At 48.2% G+C, this 20,755-nt stretch overlaps 2 protein-coding genes across 4 annotated transcripts in view; both read left to right on the plus strand.

The window, feature by feature from the left end:
- Nucleotides 1–207: 207 nt before the first annotated feature.
- On the plus strand, nucleotides 208–6,848 carry CDC42EP2 (CDC42 effector protein 2). The gene is made up of 2 exons (XM_006104355.3): nucleotides 208–316; nucleotides 5,388–6,848. Exon 2 carries the CDS (start codon nucleotides 5,734–5,736, stop codon nucleotides 6,373–6,375), a length of 642 nt encoding a protein of 213 aa, XP_006104417.1. The 5' UTR covers nucleotides 208–316; nucleotides 5,388–5,733; the 3' UTR covers nucleotides 6,376–6,848.
- The window catches only part of DPF2 (double PHD fingers 2), a 31,482-nt gene continuing 16,506 nt past the window's right edge, over nucleotides 5,780–20,755 (plus strand). For 2 of the 3 annotated variants that reach the window (XM_023745645.1, XM_023745647.1), the window contains exon 1: nucleotides 6,966–7,109. In XM_023745645.1, coding sequence (XP_023601413.1) covers nucleotides 7,099–7,109 — 11 coding nt within the window. In that variant the 5' untranslated portion in view covers nucleotides 6,966–7,098. Of the gene's footprint in view, nucleotides 5,912–6,965; nucleotides 7,110–20,755 lie in introns of those variants that run through there. The other variant, XM_023745646.1, reaches the window with a different exon arrangement.

Below are 20,755 nucleotides of genomic sequence, written 5' to 3' on the forward strand. Positions count from 1 at the left end.
CGACGGGCACCGCCGGAGTCCACGGAGTCCAGCCAGGCACTCGGTGCCGCCTGGCTCGCAGCCGCAGGAGCTGGACTGGACCCCCAGAACCGCTCCTGCTCCCAGGCGCGGAGCTGCCGCGGGAGCCGAGGCGGGGCCGTAGGAGAGGGGCGGGGAGTGGGCGGGGTCTGTCCGGGGAGGCCCGGCCATTGGTTCCGCGGGCCCGGGGCGGGGCTTCAGGGACCAGGTCTGCACAGCAAGTTCCCAGCGCGAGTCGGCCGCCGGGTCCAGCTCCGGAGCTGCTGCCGCCCGCGAGCCCGCCGCCTGCGCGCTAGAGGTGAGTTCACGCTGGGCTTCTGCAGCCGGACCGGCTTCCGAGGGGTCGCCCGAGAGGCCCATCCCTGTGGCGCTCCGTCACCCCGGCTCCCATCTCACCTCCGCGCAGGTCCTTTCCCCGGTGTTTCCCGCCCGCGCCTCGGTCCCAGCGGCCACACCCGAGCCCTCTCTGCCTGTGGGGCGCCGTGCATCCCGAACCCGAACCCCTGATCCGCCCTCCATCCTGCGCCTGAGCCACCCTCGCCCCGCCGGGGCCCCGGAGTGCCTTCCTTCCGCCCTGTGTCCCCACCCGGTGTTGTTGGGAGCCTGTGTGCAGGGCTAGGGGTCGTATTTTTAGCGGATGGTGAGGTGTCCTCCTATCTTTAGCCACGGCCGCGAGCGTCCTGAAACGGATCCGGGCTGGGCTGGGCTGGGCTGGGCTGGGCTGCGCTGCGCTCCGGGAGAGGGCGGGGAGGGATCGGCGCCGGAACCCGAGCTGGGGCTGAGGAGCGGGGCCCGCGGGAGCCAGGGGTGGGGGCCCGCACGCCGAGCTCTGGCCCTGCGCCGAGTGGACACTCGGACGTCGCCCAGGCCGGAAAGCACGGGGGAGGCTCCTCCCAGAGCTGGGAGACCCGCGCCGGGTCCCGATCGCCCTTTCCCCTCGTGATTGTCTGATTGTGAGACAGAACCCCCTACACCCCCAAGAGGAGAAGATCCCGCAGACCATCCGCATCTGGTGCGCGAACGGGAGGCTCCTTGGGGGCGCCCGCCTGCAGCCGGAGGCGCGCTGGAGACCCCGGCGCGCGCCCGGACTCCTCCAGGACTCGGAGGCACAGACAGAGCGCGCGCGCGCCACCTAGCGACCGCGGGTTCCAGCGCCGCCCCGGGATCTCGAGAGACAGGCACCCCCCCACCCCCCACCCCCGACCCCCGTACCCCCAGCCTCCCCAGGCCTGCGAGGGGGATTCTTCGCTGGCTGTGCTGGGCGGGCGAGAGGAGGTGGACGCCTGGGGCCAGGGGCCCTTGGTTTTTTATCTTGTCGGGAGCACTGTGTCCAGATCACAGAAGTGCCTGGGGGAGGCCCTACAGCTGTTTGCCGAATAAAAGGCCTGGCTGACGGTGACATTGCTGCTCTCAATTGCAGTATAGCTGTAGGGTCTCCAGGTGCCGGCTGGTGATGGCTTTATTGTCAGCCCATTGTATGGATGGGGAAGGTGAGGGCCAGAGAGGAAAGGTGTCTTTCCCAGAATCAGAGTGAATCCTACGTGGAGATGGATTTAAGGTGGGTCTCCTGATTGTAAGGTCTGGCTGCTCTTAGAACGGCCCTGGTCCGGGTAGGGAGTGGTCTACTATTCCTTGTGATGGGAGGTCATTTTCTCTGAAGGAGGCCCAGCGTGGCTGGGTCCCAGTGCCCAGCCTCCCTCAGCAAAGTTATTTAATGTCTCCGAGGCTCAGCTTCTGCCTCTGTGAAAGGCAGTAACGACACCCACCTGGGCTGCGTCTGGGAGCTTTAAAATGGAAGCTGTGCAAGGGCGGCTGGAGACGGGGGTCTTGTGGTTGCCAAATTTGAATTCCTGGGGCTTGATGGTTGCAGTTCCCAGCTCTCCCCTGGGTGGCTGATGCTGGCCCAACCCTTCCTCGATAGCCTGTTCTCCCCACATCTGGAATTGGGCGGTATCTCTGGCTCTGAGTGAGACAGCTGTCAGGGACGCCCAATTTGTTGTGGAAACGCTCAGGCTGTCTTGGCACCCCTGTGTAATGGGGCCGGGGGGACCTGGCCCAGGCTCTGAGCAATCCCACCAGTCAGCCCCACTCTCCATGAGCAAAGAGGAGGGAAAAGCCACCCAGGACTTCTCGCCTGCCAAGGAGACAGATAGAATGTGTGTCAGCACGCGCCCTCCCCCCCAGGCTGGCATGGTGGGCATCTGTGAGGTGAATGAGGGGACTCTAAGGCCTTGAGGCACCCATTGCCGCCCCCTCCTCCCCCCAGCTCCTTCCAAGCTTAGCTGGAATTCCCACACTGGAGATTTAGTCCTTTGTTTCCTGTTGAGCTGCAGGTGCTCCGGGAGGGGCAAGATGTCCGGTCTCTGTGGCTCAGCGTGATTGACCCTGGGTGTCCGGTGCTGGGGTGGGGTTTCCTCAGTGGGAGCCTGGGCTGAGGGGGTGATTCTGCCACATCTGCATCCTCCTGCCTCCTTCCTGCCTCCTCCCGCCAGCCCCTCATCCTCCCCTCACCCTGCCCAGGATAAGGGGGCAGAGCTGGCTGGGCTGCCCTGCTGCTCGGCCCCTCCCTGGCTGGTTCCCACTTGCTCAACCTCTGCCGGCCTGGGGACGGGGCAGAGGGAGATGGTGAGGTCATGTGGGCACCCGCTGGATGATCTTGGACACGTTCCTTCCTTTGCCTTTTGTGCTCTGATTCCACATCTGTATCCACGTGTCAGGGCCACTCCCTCACCGTGGGAACTAGAGCGAGCGCTCGGGAGGCTTCCTTTTTCTGTTAACCCGGTGAGACACCCCTTCAGACTGTGCTTATTTTTTTCCACATTAAAAATAGCTTTATTTTTCTGATTTTATAAATAATATGCACATAAATAATATAAGCTTATTAAGAACCTAAGTTTAAGAGAAGCATGGAACAGACTGTCAAATTACAGTGGGAAGGCTGGGGAGTGTTGGCGGGGGGTAAGAGATCAACCGAAGGACTTGTATGCATATAAGCATAACCAATGGACACAAGACACTGGGGGGTGGGGGGGGGCGTGAGGGCATGTGCTGGGGGGTAGGGGAGGCCGGGGGAAGGTCAATGGGGGGAAAAAAAGGAGACATATGTACTAGTATCTGTAATACTTTAAACAATAAAATAAAATTTTAAAAATTATACTATAAAAAAATACAAATGCTGTTTGGGGAAAAAAAAAAAAAGAACCTGAGTTTATAAAAGTATGAACAAGCAAAGCAGAGTCACCGGAAATATTACCACCTTAGAGAAGTACCATCAATATTTTGACTGCCATTCTTTCATATTTACATATTTTATTTTATAGTGACTGTGCTAAATATTAGATAATTTTTATTGAGGACACCTTTCCGCTCACATCACTGACCTCACATCCCACCCCTGCCCCCCACTCCAGTCTAGGTAGCACATATGACATCTAGTGCTGGCCTTCCATATTCTTCTCTGTTCATACATCGAATAAAATTCTACGCAGATTGTATGTAGGTACATGTACGTGTGTATATGGGGAGTGGGAGGGGAGTTGGTCAAGGCTTCCAATAAATGGAATCTTCTATATTACATTTTTGCATTTTGCTTCTCTCCCTCTGCAATGCCTTGTGGGAATTCCTCCGATGTCTTATAGCTCCAGTTTTTGTTTGTTTGTTTATCCTCATCTGGGGATATTTTTCCATTGATCTTTTAGAGAGAGTGGGAGAGGGAAAGACAGAGAAACATCGATGTGAGAGAAACACATCGATTGGTTGTCTCTTGCACGTGCCCTAACCAGGGCCCAGGCCGGAGCCTGCAACCAAGGTACATGTCCTTGACCGGAATTAAACCCAGGGTCCTTTGGTCCACTGGCCGGCACTCTATCCACTGATTTGGCTAGGGCATAGCTCCAGTTTTTATTTTTATTTTTTAATATATTTTATTGATTTTTTACAGAGAGGAAGGGAGAGAGATAGAGAGTTAGAAACATCGATGAGAGAGAAACATCGATGATCAGCTGCCTCCTGCACATCACCCAGTGGGGATGTGCCTGCAACCAAGGTACATGCCCTTGACAGGAATCGAACCTGGGACCTTTCAGTCCGAAGGCTGACGCTCTATCCACTGAGCCAAACCGGCTAGGGCATGGCTCCAGTTTTTAAATGGGGATGATAGGAGGGTGGTTGTGATAACTAAATGAGATGTATTTGCAAAGAACTCAGCAAATGGCAGATACAGAACAGAGACCCCCCCCCAACTGGTCCCCCGCATCCACTTCCCCTCAGGTGCTAGGGCAGGGAGGGGGACAGAAACTACATGAGACTCAGCCCCTGCCCATAAGGAACTCCTGACCAGGAGGAGGAGAAAAGAGAAATTCTGAGGTGACCTCACTTCCAGGTGGGATGTGATTAGGCCAAATGAAGGGCGGGGAGGGGGAGGGGTATCTCAGTTACATGGCTCTGCCAGCTGAACACCTACTGTGTGTCCAGCCCTGTGCCAGGTCTGGGTGGGTGAGACAGAGGTTACAAGATCTCTGTCCTCTGTCAGGTAGGGAACTGAGACCAGTCTCTGAGAGCCCCAGGCAATTTGGCACCTGCCTGCCATTTCTTGGGGCCCCATTGATGTGCAATAGGGAGTGAGTGCCTGGGCCACGGTGATGAGCAGAGCCAGGGACCCAGGGCAAGAGGCCAGAGCCAGGACTTTTTTTTTTTTTAAATATATTTATTGATTGATTTCAGAGAGGAAGGGAGAATGAGAGAGAGAGAGATAGAAACATCAATGATGGGAGAGAATCATCGATCGGCTGCCTCCTGCACGCCCCCTACTGGGGATTGAGCCCGCAACTCAGGCATGTGCCCTTGGCCGGAATCAAACCTGGGACCCCTCAGTCCGCAGGCTGACACTCTATCCACTGAGCCAAGCCGGCTAGGGCAGGACTTTTTTTTTTAATCCTCACCCAAGGATATTTTTCCCATTGATTTTTAGAGAGAATAGAAGAGAGGGAGGAGGGGGAGAGAGAAACATGGATGTGAGAGAGACACATTAATTGGTTGCTTCCTGCACAGACAACCGAGCTACGTGCTCTTGACCAGGAATCGAACCTGAGACCCTTCAGTCTGTGGGCCAACACTCTAACCACTGAGCAAAACCGGCCAGGGCCAGAGCTGGGACTTCGGGCCTGTCATTCAGGTTCCCGGGCCTCAGTTTCCCCTCTTGTAAGAGAGAGGCTTGGCGTTGGGGATCCAGGCCCGAAGGTGCGGCGGGCCTATGACTGAGCACATGCTCCCTCCAGCAGGGCCCTGCACTGGGGCTCCCAGGGCTGGCACAGGGGGCCCAGCAGTGAAGTCCTTCTGTCCCTGACTTGTACCCTTGGTGTGTCTTTCAGCTCCTCAGCCCGGGACCAGGGAGACGCCCACAAGGGCAAGACCAGGGAGCACGCTGCCTGCACGATCACCTTTCTGCTGCCAGTTCCAGTTCTCCACCCTTTGGGGAGAGTGTGACTTTCCTTATCTCAACCCCCTGACTTCAGCAACAGTCCATCTTTCTTTTTCCAAGTCCTTGGGCCAACTTGGTGACCACGCCCCATACCCGCTCTTAGCCCTTTGCAGGGTTTTGGTGCCTGAAAACTGCCCTCTGGGTGTTTCCGGTGGCGGGAGGAGGCCGCAGGAGCCTGTCGTCGGCGAGTGGACGGTCTCTGGCCTCGGCAGCCAGGCCCGGGCGGTGAAGTCACTATGTCCACCAAGGCGCCCATCTATCTGAAGCGTGGCAGCCGCAAGGGCAAGAAGGAGAAGCTTCGGGACCTGCTGTCCTCGGACATGATCAGCCCGCCGCTGGGGGACTTCCGCCACACCATCCACATCGGCAGCGGCGGCGGCAGTGACATGTTCGGTGACATCTCCTTCCTGCAGGGCAAGTTCCACCTCCTCCCAGGGACGGCAGTCGAGGGGCCCGAGGAGGACGGCACCTTTAACCTCCCCTTCCCGTTCACCCCCGCCACCCTGTGTGGCCAGGAGCTCCCCCAAGGGCCGTCCCCTCTGCTCAAGAACGCCATCTCCCTCCCAGTCATCGGAGGGCCCCAGGCCCTCACCCTGCCCACCACCCAGGCCCCACCCAAACCCCCGCGCCTGCACCTGGAGACCCCTCAGCACTCCCCACAGCCCTCCCCGCAGGAGGCAGGGAGTGTGGACATGTGGAGAATTCCAGAGGCTGGCTCAGCCCCAAACGGGCTGACCCCCGAGTCAGGGGCCGAGGAGCCCTTCCTGTCCCACGCCAGCTCCCTGCTCTCCCTGCACGTGGACCTGGGGCCGTCCATCCTGGACGACGTGCTCCAGATCATGGACCAGGACCTGGACCACATGCGGATCCCCACATAGGACCAGGCGAGCCAGGCTGGAAGCCGAGGCTGGGGTGAATGCCGGAAGCGGGGGGACATGGCCCTGGCCTGGAAGTCGGGATCCCAAGTCCTGCTCGTGTGGTCACTGGCCAGAGATGTCTCACTTTGAGCCTTTGTTTGCCTCCCTCCCACCCTCTCCCCATGGGCAGAGTACATCTCATTGCTTTCCCATGAAACCCACGAGGACACGTGCAGAACTCAGCCCACCAACTGCTCCTCCTTCCCTCCGACCTGTTGGGTGAAGGCTCTGCAACAGTGGACTCCCCTTTCACCTCCCTTCTGCCTCAGCCCCCTCGGATGCCCTGATTGGGGGGCAGGGAAGAGGCAGGGCACAGACCTTTGGTGTCATGTCCCGGGCGGGAAGCATGGCGTCAATGACCGAATACCCCTCTCCCCCATCCCCTTCCACATGACCAAGGGTTCTGGTCGCAATAAAACCTGCTGCTGCTCATAGCTGTGCTCCCTGTACCCTTGTCCCTGAAGACGGGCCAGTCTGCAACCTGGGCTGACCCTGGGGGAGACCCCAGCTCCTGGCGTTGGGAGATTTTACCTGATTCTGAGGGCCTGGGACTGGGAGGGACCCGACAGTACTCTCGATGCTGTTGATGGAGCACCCGCAGTGTACGTGGCATGCTCCAGGCGCTGGGGACACAGGCAGACATGATCCCTGCTCTCCTGAAGCTAATGTTCTAGGAGGAGAAAGATGCTAAATTTGTAAGCAAGTAAACTGATTCCCAATAGTGTTGGACACTATGAAAACACAATTGCATCGGAAATGCCTGGGGCAAGGGGTACGGTGGTGTCCGGGGACATTAGGATGATCACACGTGATTCGAAGCCAAACCTAGGGCACTTATTAATAGGTACTTGTTCCCTGCAGATATTCTTTTTTTTTTTAAATATATTTTATTGATACTTTACAGAGAGGAAGGGAGAGAAATAGAGAGTTAGAAACATCAATCAGCTGCCTCCTGCACACCTCCTATCCTATTGGGGATGTGCCCACAACCAAGGTACATGCCCTTGACCGGAATCGAACCTGGGACCTTTCGGTCCACAGGCCAACGCTCTATCCACTGAGCCAAATCAGTTAGGGCCCCTGCAGATATTCTTATGCCTGTCTTTACCTTCTTTAAACACAGTAAGCAGTGTTACTTTACGGCCATTATCAGATATTCCAGAATCTTAAATCTTTGTGGGTCAATTTGTGTTTCCTGTTGTTTGTATCAGTTCTTGTGCAGGGTTTCTTATTTCTTTGTGTGCCTGATTACCTTTGACTACGGACTGAATATCATATCTGAAAAATTGTTTTTAGAAATAATTTGAAGCCTTGGATGACAGTACATTCCTTTACAGAGGACATTGCTTGGTACCAAATATGCTTGCTTCTGCCAGGTGACCAGGGGCATGATAAGGATGGGTCCAGTTTAATCCAAGTTCAAGGCTTAAGAGTCCCTGGACCACCAGGTAATATGATTCTGGGCTACATGTTCATACAAGTAGGGGTCCCATCTTAAAGTGTGTGTGTGGGGGGGTATCTGACTTCCTCCCTTGGGCAGGCTCTGGGTTTTGATTTTTGGCCCCCCCGCCCCCCACCAAAGACTGCCAAACAACAGCTCAGTTTCACAGTCATATCTTCCAGATCGGTAAATGCCTCCAGAGTAAAAATTGCTTTGAATTCTGGGCTTACCTCTCTGGGTTTGAGCCTCCTAAATGTTGGCTCAGTGATTCTTCACTATATGGTTAGTTTTTCAATGCTTTTAAGATTTTTTTGTTCACTTTCTCTGATTTTTCATTTTTCTTTATTGGGAATGTTGGAATTAAACACCTAACCAGGAGCCTGTCTCCAATGAACTGAATGTAAATATTAAGAAAATCCCCGCGCTGCCTCCTTTTTCCCTCCCTCCTCCCCAGCGGTGTTCCCCCTCCTCTCCCCTCGCCGCTGGGGAGGAGGGAGGGACAAAAAGAGGCAGAGATACTCATTGTAACGCTCAGAAAGGGTGCTCCCTATTCCCTTGTGTCAGCCAAAGGCTGTGACTAGAAACATCTCCCAAAAATGTTTACTAGCTAAGAACCAACTTAATATAAAACTCTGCATACACTAATTACATGTTTAGGTGCAGTTACCTGGCAGACCAACTTGCACTATTATTCTGGCTTATTCCACTAAAATGTATATGTTGTGTAAGTATTTAGAGTAGGTCTTACTGTGCAAACAAAAAAATCCTGCAGTTCTGTTTCTGCATGGCCTGGCAAAATCTGAGCCACTGCAGCCTTACTGAAGCACTGGAAAGAAAAGGGCTTCAGAGTTACAGGACATCGCTCCTGAAAAGTGGGCTTTGAAAACTGGGGCATCAAGAAATTGCTTTGCCATGGCCCCATGTCTCCGTTGGAGCGTCCCATACACCAAGAAGGTTGTGGGTTCAATCCCCAGTTGGGGCTCACACAGGAGGCAACCAATCTCTCTCTCTCCCTCTCTCTCTCTCTCTCTCTCTCCCCGCCCCCTCTTTAAAATCAGTAAACATAACCTTGGGTGAGGATTAAAAACAGAAGTTGCTTTATGTCCCTGCGGCTTAAGAGCTGAAGAGCCGATGCTCTATCCACGGAGCCAAACCAATCTGCACTCTTCTCCTCCCTTTTTTTTTTAGGGCCTAAAGTAGAGGGTTTCAATCACCTTTTTTGTGGTGGATTCAACTAAGACCACTTGTTGAGGTTAAACCACTCACATCTGCCTCTTGTTGATCACTGAGAGAGAGAGAATTCTACAGGCCCCCTGTAGTTCAATTCTGAAATACCTACATGAGGAGAGAGAAAAGGAGAATATGTCATTTTTTTCCATGTCTCTAATATTCAGAAATATTCCCCCGAGAAAATTGGGGAGAACAGACAGGGAATAAGGTTATGTGTGCCTAGCTCCTGATAAGCCTCCTCAAACTCTGAAAGAACAGGATAACTCCCTGTGGACTATAAGGCATCTCTGGTCAGCCTCGGTCTTGAAGAAAGTCTTGGCTAAATAGTCCTTTTCCAGAGAGCAGGTTGCCTAACTTAGTGAAGAAGTTGCACCATGGGTATGTTTTCCATCCCATTCCTCTGACCTCATCCTCTTAGATTTCTTCTCCGCAAAGCCAATTGAACAGTTGTATCTCAGACTCAGGTTCATCTATTTGCTTTAACATAACCCCTCAATTGAAAATTGAAAACAATTCAGGAAGGAAGACTTGCAACAGAAATGGCATCTGTGAATGCTCTGGAAATTAATCCGTTATACACATCATTCTTTTTGAGGTTGTTTTATCTGCCTTCTGAAGAACTCAGAAACTCAATGGCAACTTGAAACAGAACCCAATTTAGTCCTGTCATTAGACCAAGAGGGTTTTATTCTCCCTGGTCCTCTGTCAGATTTTAAATGGATGTGGTTTTATTCCCCTTCTCATCTAATACTGGAACATATCCATCCACAGCAAGATCTCACTTTTAAATGATGTTCTTGTATTTCAAGAGACCTTTTACAGGGGAAAAGTAATAGCTCCACTCTAGACAAAGCTCATGGCTGGAAAGTGAGTCTATTTATCTCCAAAGATTCAACAAATTCTTACAAAGTGTTGAGCCCAAATTCTTGGTGGCTAGAGGAGGAGGTGGGGTTCTGAAGGGGGACATGACTTGCTCAGAGTCACATAGCTAGGTTAGTGTGTCACCTGTGTACTTTCTTTTTTTATTTTATTTTATTTTTTATTGTTTTATTGCTTAAAGTATTACAAAGAGTATTACATATGTCTCCTTTTTTCCCCGCCCTTGACAATCCCCTAGCCTCCCTACCAGCCAGTGTCTTGTGTCCATTGGTTATGCTTATATGCATGCATACAAGTCCTTCGGTTGATCTCTTATCCCTACCCCTCCTGCCCCCCAACCCTCCCCGGCCTTCCCGCTGTAGTTTGACAGTCTGTTCGAGGCTGTTCTGCCTCTGTATCTATTTTTGTTCATCAATTTATAATGGTCTTTATTATCCATAAATGAGTGAGATCATGTGGTATTTTTCCTTCATTGACTGGCTTATTTCACTTAGCATAATGCTCTCCAGTTCCATCCATGCTGTTGCAAATGGTAAGAATTCCTTCTTTTTTACAGCAGCATAGTATTCCATCATGTAGATGTACCACAGTTTTCTAATCCATTCATCTACTGATGGGCACTTAGGCTGTTTCCAGATCTTAGCTATGGTGAATTGTGCTTCTATGAACATAGGGGTGCATATATCCTTTCTGATTGGTGTTTCTGTTTTCTTGGGATATATTCCTAGAAGTGGGATCACGGGGTCAAATGGGAGTTCCATTTTTAGTTTTTTGAGGAAACTCCATACTGTCTTCCATAGTGGCTGCACCAGTCTGCATTCCCACCAGCAGTGCACGAGGGTTCCTTTTTCTCCACATCCTCTCCAGCACTTGTCGTTTGTTGATTTGTTGATGATAGCCATTCTGACAGGTGTGAGATGGTACCTCATTGTTGTTTTGATTTGCATTTCTCGGATGATTAGTGACTTTGAGCATGTTTTCATATGTCTCTTGGCTTTCTGAATGTCCTCTTTTGAAAAGTGTCTATTTAGGTCCTTTGCCCATTTTTTTTATTGGATTGTTTATCTTCCTTTTGTTAAGTTGTATGAGTTCCCTATAAATGTTGGAGATTAAACCCTTATCAGTGATAACATTGGCAAATATCTTCTCCCATGCAGTGGGCTTTCTTGTTGTTTTGTTGATGGTTTCTTTTGCTGTGCAGAAGCTTTTTATTTTGATGTAGTCCCATTTGTTTATTTTCTCTTTAGTTTCCAATGCCCTAGGAGCTGTATCAGTGAATAAATTGCTTCAGCATAGGTCTGAGATTTTGTTGCCTTTGGATTCTTCTAGTATTTTTATGGTTTCCCGTCTTATGTTTAAGTCCTTTATCCATTTTGAATTTATTTTTGTGTATGGTGTAAGTTGGTGGTCTAGTTTCATTTTTTTGCATGTATCTGTCCAATTTTCCCAACACCATTTATTGAAGAGACTATCTTGACTCCATTTTATGTTCTTGCCTCCTTTGTCAAATACTAATTGAGCATATTGGTTCGGGTCGATTTCTGGGCTCTCTATTCTATTCCATTGATCTATATGTCTGTTCTTGTGCCAGTACCAGGCAGTTTTGAGAACAGTGGCTTTGTAATACTGCTTGATATCTGGTATTGAGATCCCACCTACTTTGTTCTTTCTCAGGATCGCTGCAGCTATTCGGGGTCTTTTTTTATTCCAGATGAATTTTTGGAGAGTTCGTTCTAGGTCTGTGAAATATGCCGTTGGTATTTTAATGGGAAGTGCGTTGAATTTATAGATTGCTTTGGGTAGTATGGACATTTTAATGATGTTGATTCTACCAATCCAAGAACATGGTATGTTCTTCCATCTGTTTATGTCTTCCTCTATCTCTTTTTTCAACATCCTGTAGTTTTCTGAGTAGAGGTCTTTTACCTCTTTAGTTAAGTTTATTCCTAGGTATCTTAATTTTTTTGGTGCGATGGTAAATGGGATTGCTTTTTTAGTCTCTCTTTCTGTAAGTTCATTATTGGTGTATAGAAATGCCCTAAATTTCTTGGCATTAATTTGTATCCTGCTACATTGCCGAATTCATTTATTAAGTCTAAAAGTTTTTTGATGGAGTCTTTAGGGTTTTTTATGTAAAATATCATGTCATCTGCAAATAAGGACAGTTTTACTTCTTCTTTTCCAATTTGGATGCCTTTTATTTCTTCTTCTTGTCTAATTGCAATGGCTAATACTTCCAGTACTAGGTCAAACAGGAGTGGTGAGAGTGGGCATCCCTGTCTTCTTCCTGTTCTTAGGGGAAATGGTTTTAGTTTTTGTCCATTGAGTATGATGTTGGCTGTGGGTTTGTCATATATGGCTTTTATTATGTTGAGGTATGATCCTTCTATTCCCACCTTGCTGAGAGTTTTTATCAAAAATGGATGTTGGATTTTGTCAAATGTTTTTTCTGCATCAATTGATATGACCATGTGGTTTTTTCCTTTCAATTTGTTTATGTGATGTATCATGTTTATTGATTTGCGGATATTATACCATCCTTGCATCCCTGGGATAAATCCTACTTGGTCGTGGTGTATGATCTTTCTGATGTACTGCTGGATCAGATTTGCTAAGATTTTGTTGAGGATTTTGGCATCTATGTTCATGAGGGATATTGGCCTGTAATTCTCTTTCATTGTGTTGTCTTTACCTGGTTTTGGTATTAGGGTGATGCTGGCTTCATAGAATGAGCTTGGACGTGTTCCTTCCTCTTGAATTTTTTGTAGTAGTCTGAGGAGGATAGGTTTTAGTTTTTCCTTGAATGTTTGGTAAAACTCCCCTGTGAAGCCGTCCGGTCCTGGGCTTTTGTTTGCTGGAAGCTTTTTGATGACTGCTTCAATTTCTTCCATAGTTATTGGCCTATTGAGATTTTTAGATTCTTCCTGATTGAGTTTTGGAATGTTGTATTTTTCTAGGAATATGTCCATTTCCTCCAGGTTGTCTAGTTTGTTGGAGTAAAGTTGTTCATAGTATTTTTTAACAATCATTTGTATTTCTGTGGGGTCTGTTGTTATTTCGCCTCTATCATTTCTGATTTTATTTATTTGGGTCCTCTCTCTTTGCTTCTTGGTGAGCCTGGCTAGAGGTTTGTCAATCTTGTTTATCCGTTCAAAGAACCAGCTCTTGGTTTCATTGATTTTATGTATTTTTTTTGTCTCTATGTCATTTATTTCTGCTCTGATCTTTATTATCTCCTTCCTTCTGCTCACTCTGGGCTTTTCTTGTTGCTCTCTTTCTAATTCTTTGAGATGTAGAGTTAGATGATTTACTACCATTTTTTCTTATTTGTTGAGATAGGCCTGTAGAGCTATAAACTTCCCTCTCAGGACTGCTTTCATTGCGTCCCATAGGTTTTGGATTGTTGTGTTTTCATTGTCATTAGTTTCCAGGATGTTTTTAATTTCTTCTTTGATTTCAATGGTAACCCAATCAATATTTAATAACATGCTATTCAGCTTCCAAGTGTTTGAGTATTTTGGGTTGTTTTTATTGTAATTTATTTCTAATATTATGCCATTGTGGTCTGAGAAGATGCTTGGTATGATTTCAATCCTCTTGAATTTGGAGAGACTTTGTTTGTAACCCAATATGTGGTCTATTTTTGAAAATGTCCCATGAGCACTTGAGAAGAATGTATATTCCGCGGCTTTGGGGTAAAATGTTCTGAAGATGTCAATTATGTCCATCTGATCTAGTGAGTCATTTAGGATTGCTGTTTCTTTGCCGATTTTTTGTCTAGAGGATTTATCCAGTGATGTCAGTGGTGTATTAAAGTCCCCTACTATGATTGTATTGTTGTCGATCTCTCCCTTGATATCTTCCAAGAGTTTTTTTATGTATTTGGGTGCTCTTGCATTGGGTGCATATATGTTTATCAGGGTTATATCCTCTTGTTGTATTGATCCCTTTAGTATTATGAAGTGGCCTTCCTTATCTCTTGTTATGGCCTTCACTTTGAGGTCTATTTTGTCTGATATAAGTATTGCTACCCCAGCTTTTTTTTCATTTCCATTTGCCTGAAAGATATTTTTCCATCCCTTCACTTTCAGTCTGTGTGAGTCTTTTATTCTGAGGTGGGTCTCTTGTAGACAGCAAATATATGGGTCATGTTTTTTTATCCATTCATCCACTCGATGTCTTTTGATTGGAGCATTTAGTCCATTTACATTTAAAGTTATTATTGAAAGGTACTTGTTTGTAGCCATTTCTATTTTTTGTGCCTGTTTTCTTTCTGAGCTTTTTATTTCTTCTTTTTACACCAGTCCCTTTAGCATTTCTTGCATTGCTGGCTTGGTGGTGATAAACTTCCTTAGCCTTTTTTTGTCTGTGAAGCTTCTTATTTCCCCTTCAATTTTGAATGATAGCCTTGCTGGATAGAGTATTCTTGGATTCAGTCCTTTCTTTGCATCACTGTAAATTTCCGTCCATTCTTTTCTGGCCTGATGTGTTTCTGTTGAGAAATCATTTGATAATCTAATGGGAGATCCCTTGTATGTAACTTTCCGTCTCTCTCTTGCAGCCTTTAAGATTCTCTCTTTGTCCTGAACATTTGCCATGGTAATTATGATGTGTCTTGGTGTGGGTCTTTTCGGGTTCACCTTGGTTGAAACTCTCTGTGCTTGTGTGACTTTTTTCTTTCCCACCTCAGGGAAGTTTTCTGATATTATTTCTTCAAATAGGTTTTCTAACCCTTGTTCCTCTTTCTGTTGTTCTGGCACCCCTATTATTCGTATGTTGTTTCGTTTCATGTTGTCCCAAAGCTCCCTTAGGCTCTCCTCCTGTCTTTTAATTTTTTCTCCAATTGCAGTTCAGTTTGGGTGTTTCGCTTCCCTGTCTTCTAATTCGCTAATTCGGTCCTCCGCTTCTCCTAGTCTACTGTTGAAACTTTCAATGGTGTTTTTTATTGCAGCTATATCACTCTTCATTTCTTCTTGGTTCTTACATAATTTATTGATTTTTTCACCGTTTCTTTTTGATTCTTACATAAGTTGTTGATTTTTTTATCCGTTTCGTCTTGATTCTTGCATAAGTTGTTGATTTTTTCCTCCATCCGGTTTATGCATTCTAGGACCCTTAATCTGAATTCTTTTTCTGTCATGCTGCATGCCTCTGTTTCACTTAGCTGCTTTTCTGGCGAGTTCTCCTTTTCTTTCCTTTGGGGGTTTCTTTGTCTACCCATGTTTGATCTCACCGACATATCTAGATGTTGAGTCATTCAGGGGCTCCTCCTTGGGTGGCAGTGGCTCCTCGGGCTGTGGTTGCTCCTCGGGCGGTTGTGGTAGCACCTGCTCCTCAGTTGGCAGCAGCTCCTCTGGTGAGTGCTGTTCACAGCTGTGGTGGCTCCTCTGGCTGGTGGGGGGAGGCTTCACACACAGCTGCTGTTCCTCAGACAGAGGGTGTGCTGATCACGAGGCTGCTGTTCCTTGGATGGGGGCAGGCTACACTCCTTGAACTGGGGCGGACTGCTCATGTGGCTGCTGATCCTTGAATGGGGGCTGGCTGCATGCTACTGTTGTTCCTCTGATGTGGTGGGCTGCTTGTGGGGCTACTGCTCCTAGGACTTGGACAGGTTGATTGCAAGTCTGCTGCTCCTCAGACAGGGGTGGGCTGCTTGCGAGGTTGCTGCTCTTTGGATGGGAGTGAGCTACACGCGTGGCTGCTCCTCCACGGACGGGGACGTGCCACTCACCCAGCTGCTGCTCGTCGGACAGGTGCAGGCTGTTGTGTCTCTGCTCCTCGGACCGGTGCTTGCTGCTCAGGGCTGCCGCTCCTCGGACGTGGGCAGTCTGCTCATGTGGCTGCTGCTCCTCGGACCCGGGTGGGCTGCTCCTGCTCCTCGAATGGGGCCGGGCCGCTCGCAGAACTGCTGCTCCTCGGATGGGGGCGGGCTGCTCACACAGCTGCTGTTCTGCTCGTGTGGCTGCTGCTGCTTGGACGAGGGCAAGATGCTTGTGCAGCTGCTGCTCCTCGGACTAGTGCAGGGTGTGAGCAGCTGCTGCTCCTCAGATTGGGGCAGGCTGCACAGGGCTGCTGCTCCTCAAACGTAGGAAGACTGCTCGTGCGGCTGCTGCTCCTTGGCAGGTTGGACTGCTCGCGTGGTTGCTGCTCCTCGGATGGGGAAGCGGGCTGCTCACACAGCTGCTGCTCCTTGGACAAGGGAAGGCCACATGAGGCTGCTGCTCTTAGGCTTGAGGCAGGCTGCTCATGGGGCTGATGCTCCCTGGACAAGAGCGCGCCGCTCACATGTCTGTCCTAGGGGAATCCTGTTCCAGGAGCTCCCAAAGGTGTGGATGGAGTCAGCAAAGACTATCCACCCTCTTCCTACGGTGGAGTCCTGTCCGTCCCGAGTGTGGGGGTGCTTACCTAGGGGAATCCTGTTCAGGCGTCCAAGGTTCAAGTCCCTGTTCGGGCGCCATCTGTTGGGGTCCAGCCCCAGCAGGTCCAGGGGTTCCCAAAGGTGTGGATGGAGTCAGCGAAGAAGGAATGACACGGAGACAGCGTTCAGTTGATCAGCAGCCTAGCCAGGACCTCCAGCCAGGTTCTGTGTCACCTGTGTACTTTCTTTCTTCTCATAGCTATTGGGTACTTTCCCTCAAAGTGAGACCCAGACTCTGGTTGGAACAAGAATTCCTGTCCTATGCTCCTCTGAGATATAGCACCCAAGACAATTAAAATGTTCAGCTGTTGCCATTGTCTGGTGTAAATCTCTCTATATTCACCTGTTTCCCTTGGGAGAGAGTGACTCACTGGACCATGGCTGAAAACCCCACATAGTCCAAACCTTGGTGATCTGTTTGGTTTATTCTCTCAATGGACCTCTTCTCTGTAGCCACACACACCCCCTGTCCATTCCTTGTACTGTTTATAGTACCTCCCATCACAGGCTCTGTGCATTTATGTATTTCCCACATTCAATCGTCCTAGCCCACCCTACCAGCCACTGTTCACCCGCCTAATCCTCTCTCATTCTTTAGGTCTTATTTTAAATGTCCCCAAGGCAACCACCACCAACCACTGACTTCTCAGACTATCAGAAATATAGCTACCTGTACCATTTATTCATCACACTGATCACATTTGTGATTATTTCATTGAGAGTCTCTCCCACTTCTCCATAAACTTCATGAAAATGGGAACGGAGCTAGTCATTCTCTTCATCGCCATAGATGTAGTCATGTGTTGACGAACTAGCCAATGTGGCCTTCAGGCTGTGGGGTGGAGGAGAAAAAGCAGGTGCTTTCATTATAAAGGACAATGGGACTGGCAGGAATTTGCTTGTCCACTCTCCTTTATGATGGGCCTTTCAAAAGGCTTGTTTAATCCCACAGGGTCCCACAGGACCCTATTAAGCTCCTGGATTTTGTAACTGGCATCAAAGAAAGCAGGTCTCTAATACCCTCACTTCATTTACAAGCTAATCTTCAAAATCTTTCTCCTTAGGCCTCCTCATGTTCCAGGACAGCTTCTCACCTCTGAGAGTCTCCTTCTCTGATTTCATTTCTCCTGCATATAACGCTGCCTCCAAATAGTTTTGCCTTTCTCCATCCCAAACCATGGTTGGAGCTCCATCCTTCTTAGCTGAAGATGTGCCTTGTCCATGTTCTGGTTTCCCCCAAATGCAGCTCTATGGATACTCCGGCCTGATTCATAGCCTTTCAGTTTCTCAAGTCCTTTGCTCCCTCAACCCCCAGAGTTCTGCATATGTTTTTCCACTGCCAGGAGTATTCTTCTTCCTACTCTGCTCATTTGGTTAACTCAGACTCATACTTAAGACAACAATACAAATAAGGACCCTTCCCTGACTCTTAGCTTCTGTTAACACCATAAACAGGGCATTTATAAAAAAATATTTGGAGCAGTTTATAAGGTTGTATTTGTGAGATTATTAATGTCTATCTGTTCTAGACTTTAAACTCCAAAAAGTAGTCATCCTCTGCCCTTGACCAGAATCAAACCTGGGACCCTTCAGTCTGCAGGCCGATGCTCTATCCACTGAGCCAAACCAATCTATGCTCTTCTCCTCTCTCTTTTTTTTTTTAGGGGATAAGGCAGAGGGTTTTCAAGCCGTACCAAAAGGAGGGATAAAGAACTCTACTTCTCTACTTGGACACAGAGCGGTCCAAGTAAGACCCCACAGGCTTAAAATAGTGTACAAGTTGGGGAATTATAATGTGTTCCAACCATAAAGTGAAAGAAAGGATGGAAGGAGATGAGGTTGGAGACAGGGGTCCCAGGCTGTCTTCACATGGAAATCATTACAAAGCCTCTCTTTCTCACACTCCCTCTTCACTCTCTTTCTCCCTTTCGCCAGGTTCACCTATTTGCTTTCAAATAACCCCTCAATTGAAAATTGAAAACAATTCAGGCCTTAGTCAGAATTTTTACCTTTATCCTGAGAACAATAGGAAACCATTTGGCAGACTTAATTAAATGAGTGGTCAGAGCAGGTTTTCTTTTTAAGTTTATTCTTGTTGCTGCATTGAGAATGGTCTGAGAAGGAATGGACAAGAAAGATTTGGACAGAGCAGTCAGGTGGTGATAGGTAAGAGAGATCATGGTGAACTGAAGTGGTGGTAGCAATAAGATAGAAGGAGTATTGGACAGGTGTGGAAAGTACTTCTAAGGTAGAATTGATAGGTCTTGCTGATGGGTTGAATGATCTTTTACTCTCTCTGCATCTCCCCCTTGGGCATTTAACTTTGAAGTGTCCTCTGCCTCTGTCTCTGGACTTGACCGTGTGCCTGGCTTTGGGTAATAGAATGAGGCAGAAGTGCAAGTATGATGCTTCTAAGTCTACAACTTGAGAGGCCTTGCTCTTTCTTGTGTTTCTGTCATCTCCATGAGGACAGTCCTGAGGTAGCCTACTGGCATGGAACAGATACGTGGCAGAGACTTGAAGTGCCCAGTCAGCCCAGTTGAGACTCGTCTAGAGTGGTTGGCAAACTCATTAGTCAACAGAGCCAATTATCAACAGTACAACGATTGAAATTTCTTAAAAAAAAAGAAAAGAAAATCCCCTGGGCTTCATTTATATTTCTTTCCCCCCTGAATAATAGCAGTCCTTTTACCCCTTATCAATTAGTAACAATCACCCCAGCCGATAGTAGTCCCCCCTTTTTCCTTTCTTGCCCAGTGGATGTAGAATGCAAAATGACCCATTGGCAAGCTCAGCTCCTAATTTAGAGAAACCATATTGTGCCCCCTGGTGGCAACATAACTCCCTTTGGTCCTTAAAGGCTCTGGATCAGCCAGAGCCAGAACAGACTTGCAGACACAGGAAACATTTTGCAAATGTCTTTAGTTCAGATGGCAAGTGGCTGCACCCCCTACTTCCACTCCTTGGTTTCTGTCTGCAAGAGAAACACTGTATGACTGGCCACTGGTTCTGAGCATATAGAGTACCTATTATTCAGTGAGATAGCATTTCTTAAAAGGACCCTAAAAGAACTGAAAGCCATTGATGCTGGGCTCATAAACTTCCTTTCCAATGAGATAGAACTAGCCTACTTATTAATACTAATACTTTTCATTTAAAAATTTTTATTGAATTATAAATACAGAGAAGTGCACAAATCTTGTGTAGTTCAATTAATTTTTACGAAGTGAACAAACCTATGTAACGAAGAAAAGGAACATTACTAGCACCCCAGTAGCCAACTCATGCCCCTCCTTGTCCCTGTCCTGTAAAGATTACACTCTCCGGACTTGTAGCCCCATCGTGTGTCTGTTTATGTAACTTTATATAAATGGAATCGTACAAGATGTCCTCTTTTAAAATTGGTTTCTTCTATTCAGCATTCAGTTTTTGAGATTGACTCATGTTGTTGTATAGCAATAGTTCGCTCTTTTCATTGTTGTATAATCCATTCTGCTGTTGTGGGCATGTGAGAAGTTTCCAGTTTAGGGCTATTACAATGAATGCTGTTGTGCACATTCTTGTATTTTCTTCTTGATGTGTAGATTCACAATTGGAAACGATGAATCATAGACTATGTGAATGTTCAGCTTTATTGATAGCATACTATGTTAGTCAGCTCAGACTGTTGTAACAAAATACCATGGACTGGGTGGCTTCAATAACAGACATTTACTTCTCACAGTTCTAGAGGCTGGGAAGTCCAAGATCATGGCGCCAGCGGATTTGGCTCCTGGTGAGAGCCCACTTCCTGCCTTGTTGACATCTGCCTTCTGTTGTGTCTTCATGGAGAGAGATATCTCTGGCTGCTGCTGCTTCTTCTTCTTCTTCTTCTTCTTCTTCTTCTTCTAATAGAAACTATCCTAATATACAAAAACTCAGGGTCCATAATGTCCAAAACGACTGAAAGCTCGACCGACTGGAAGTCAGTCCTGCAGTCGGTACTGGGTTGCCGTCTATCTACCTATATTACTAAAAGAGTAATATGCTAATTAGGCCAGGTCTAGCAGCCATCCGACTTCCTTCTGGACAAAGCCATGGTGGTGGGGGCCAAGGAAGAGGCTGTTAGGGACAACCAGGCCGGCAGGGGAGGGCAGTTGGGGGCGAGATCAGGCCGGCAGGGGAGGGCAGTTAGGGGCAATCAGAAAGGCAGGCAGAGGCAGTTAGGGGCGATCAGGGAGGCAGACAGGTGAGAGGTTTGGAGCCAGCGGTTCCATATTGTAGTCGGACACCCCCCAAGGGGTCCCCAATTGGAGAGAGTGCAGGCTGGGCTGAGGGACCCCCCTCGCATAGAATTTCGTGCACCGGGCCACTAGTATATTTAATACAGCAAC

Source organism: Myotis lucifugus, unplaced genomic scaffold (genome assembly GCF_000147115.1).
Source record: "Myotis lucifugus unplaced genomic scaffold, Myoluc2.0 scaffold_562, whole genome shotgun sequence".
Taxonomy (NCBI): Eukaryota; Metazoa; Chordata; class Mammalia; order Chiroptera; family Vespertilionidae; genus Myotis; species Myotis lucifugus.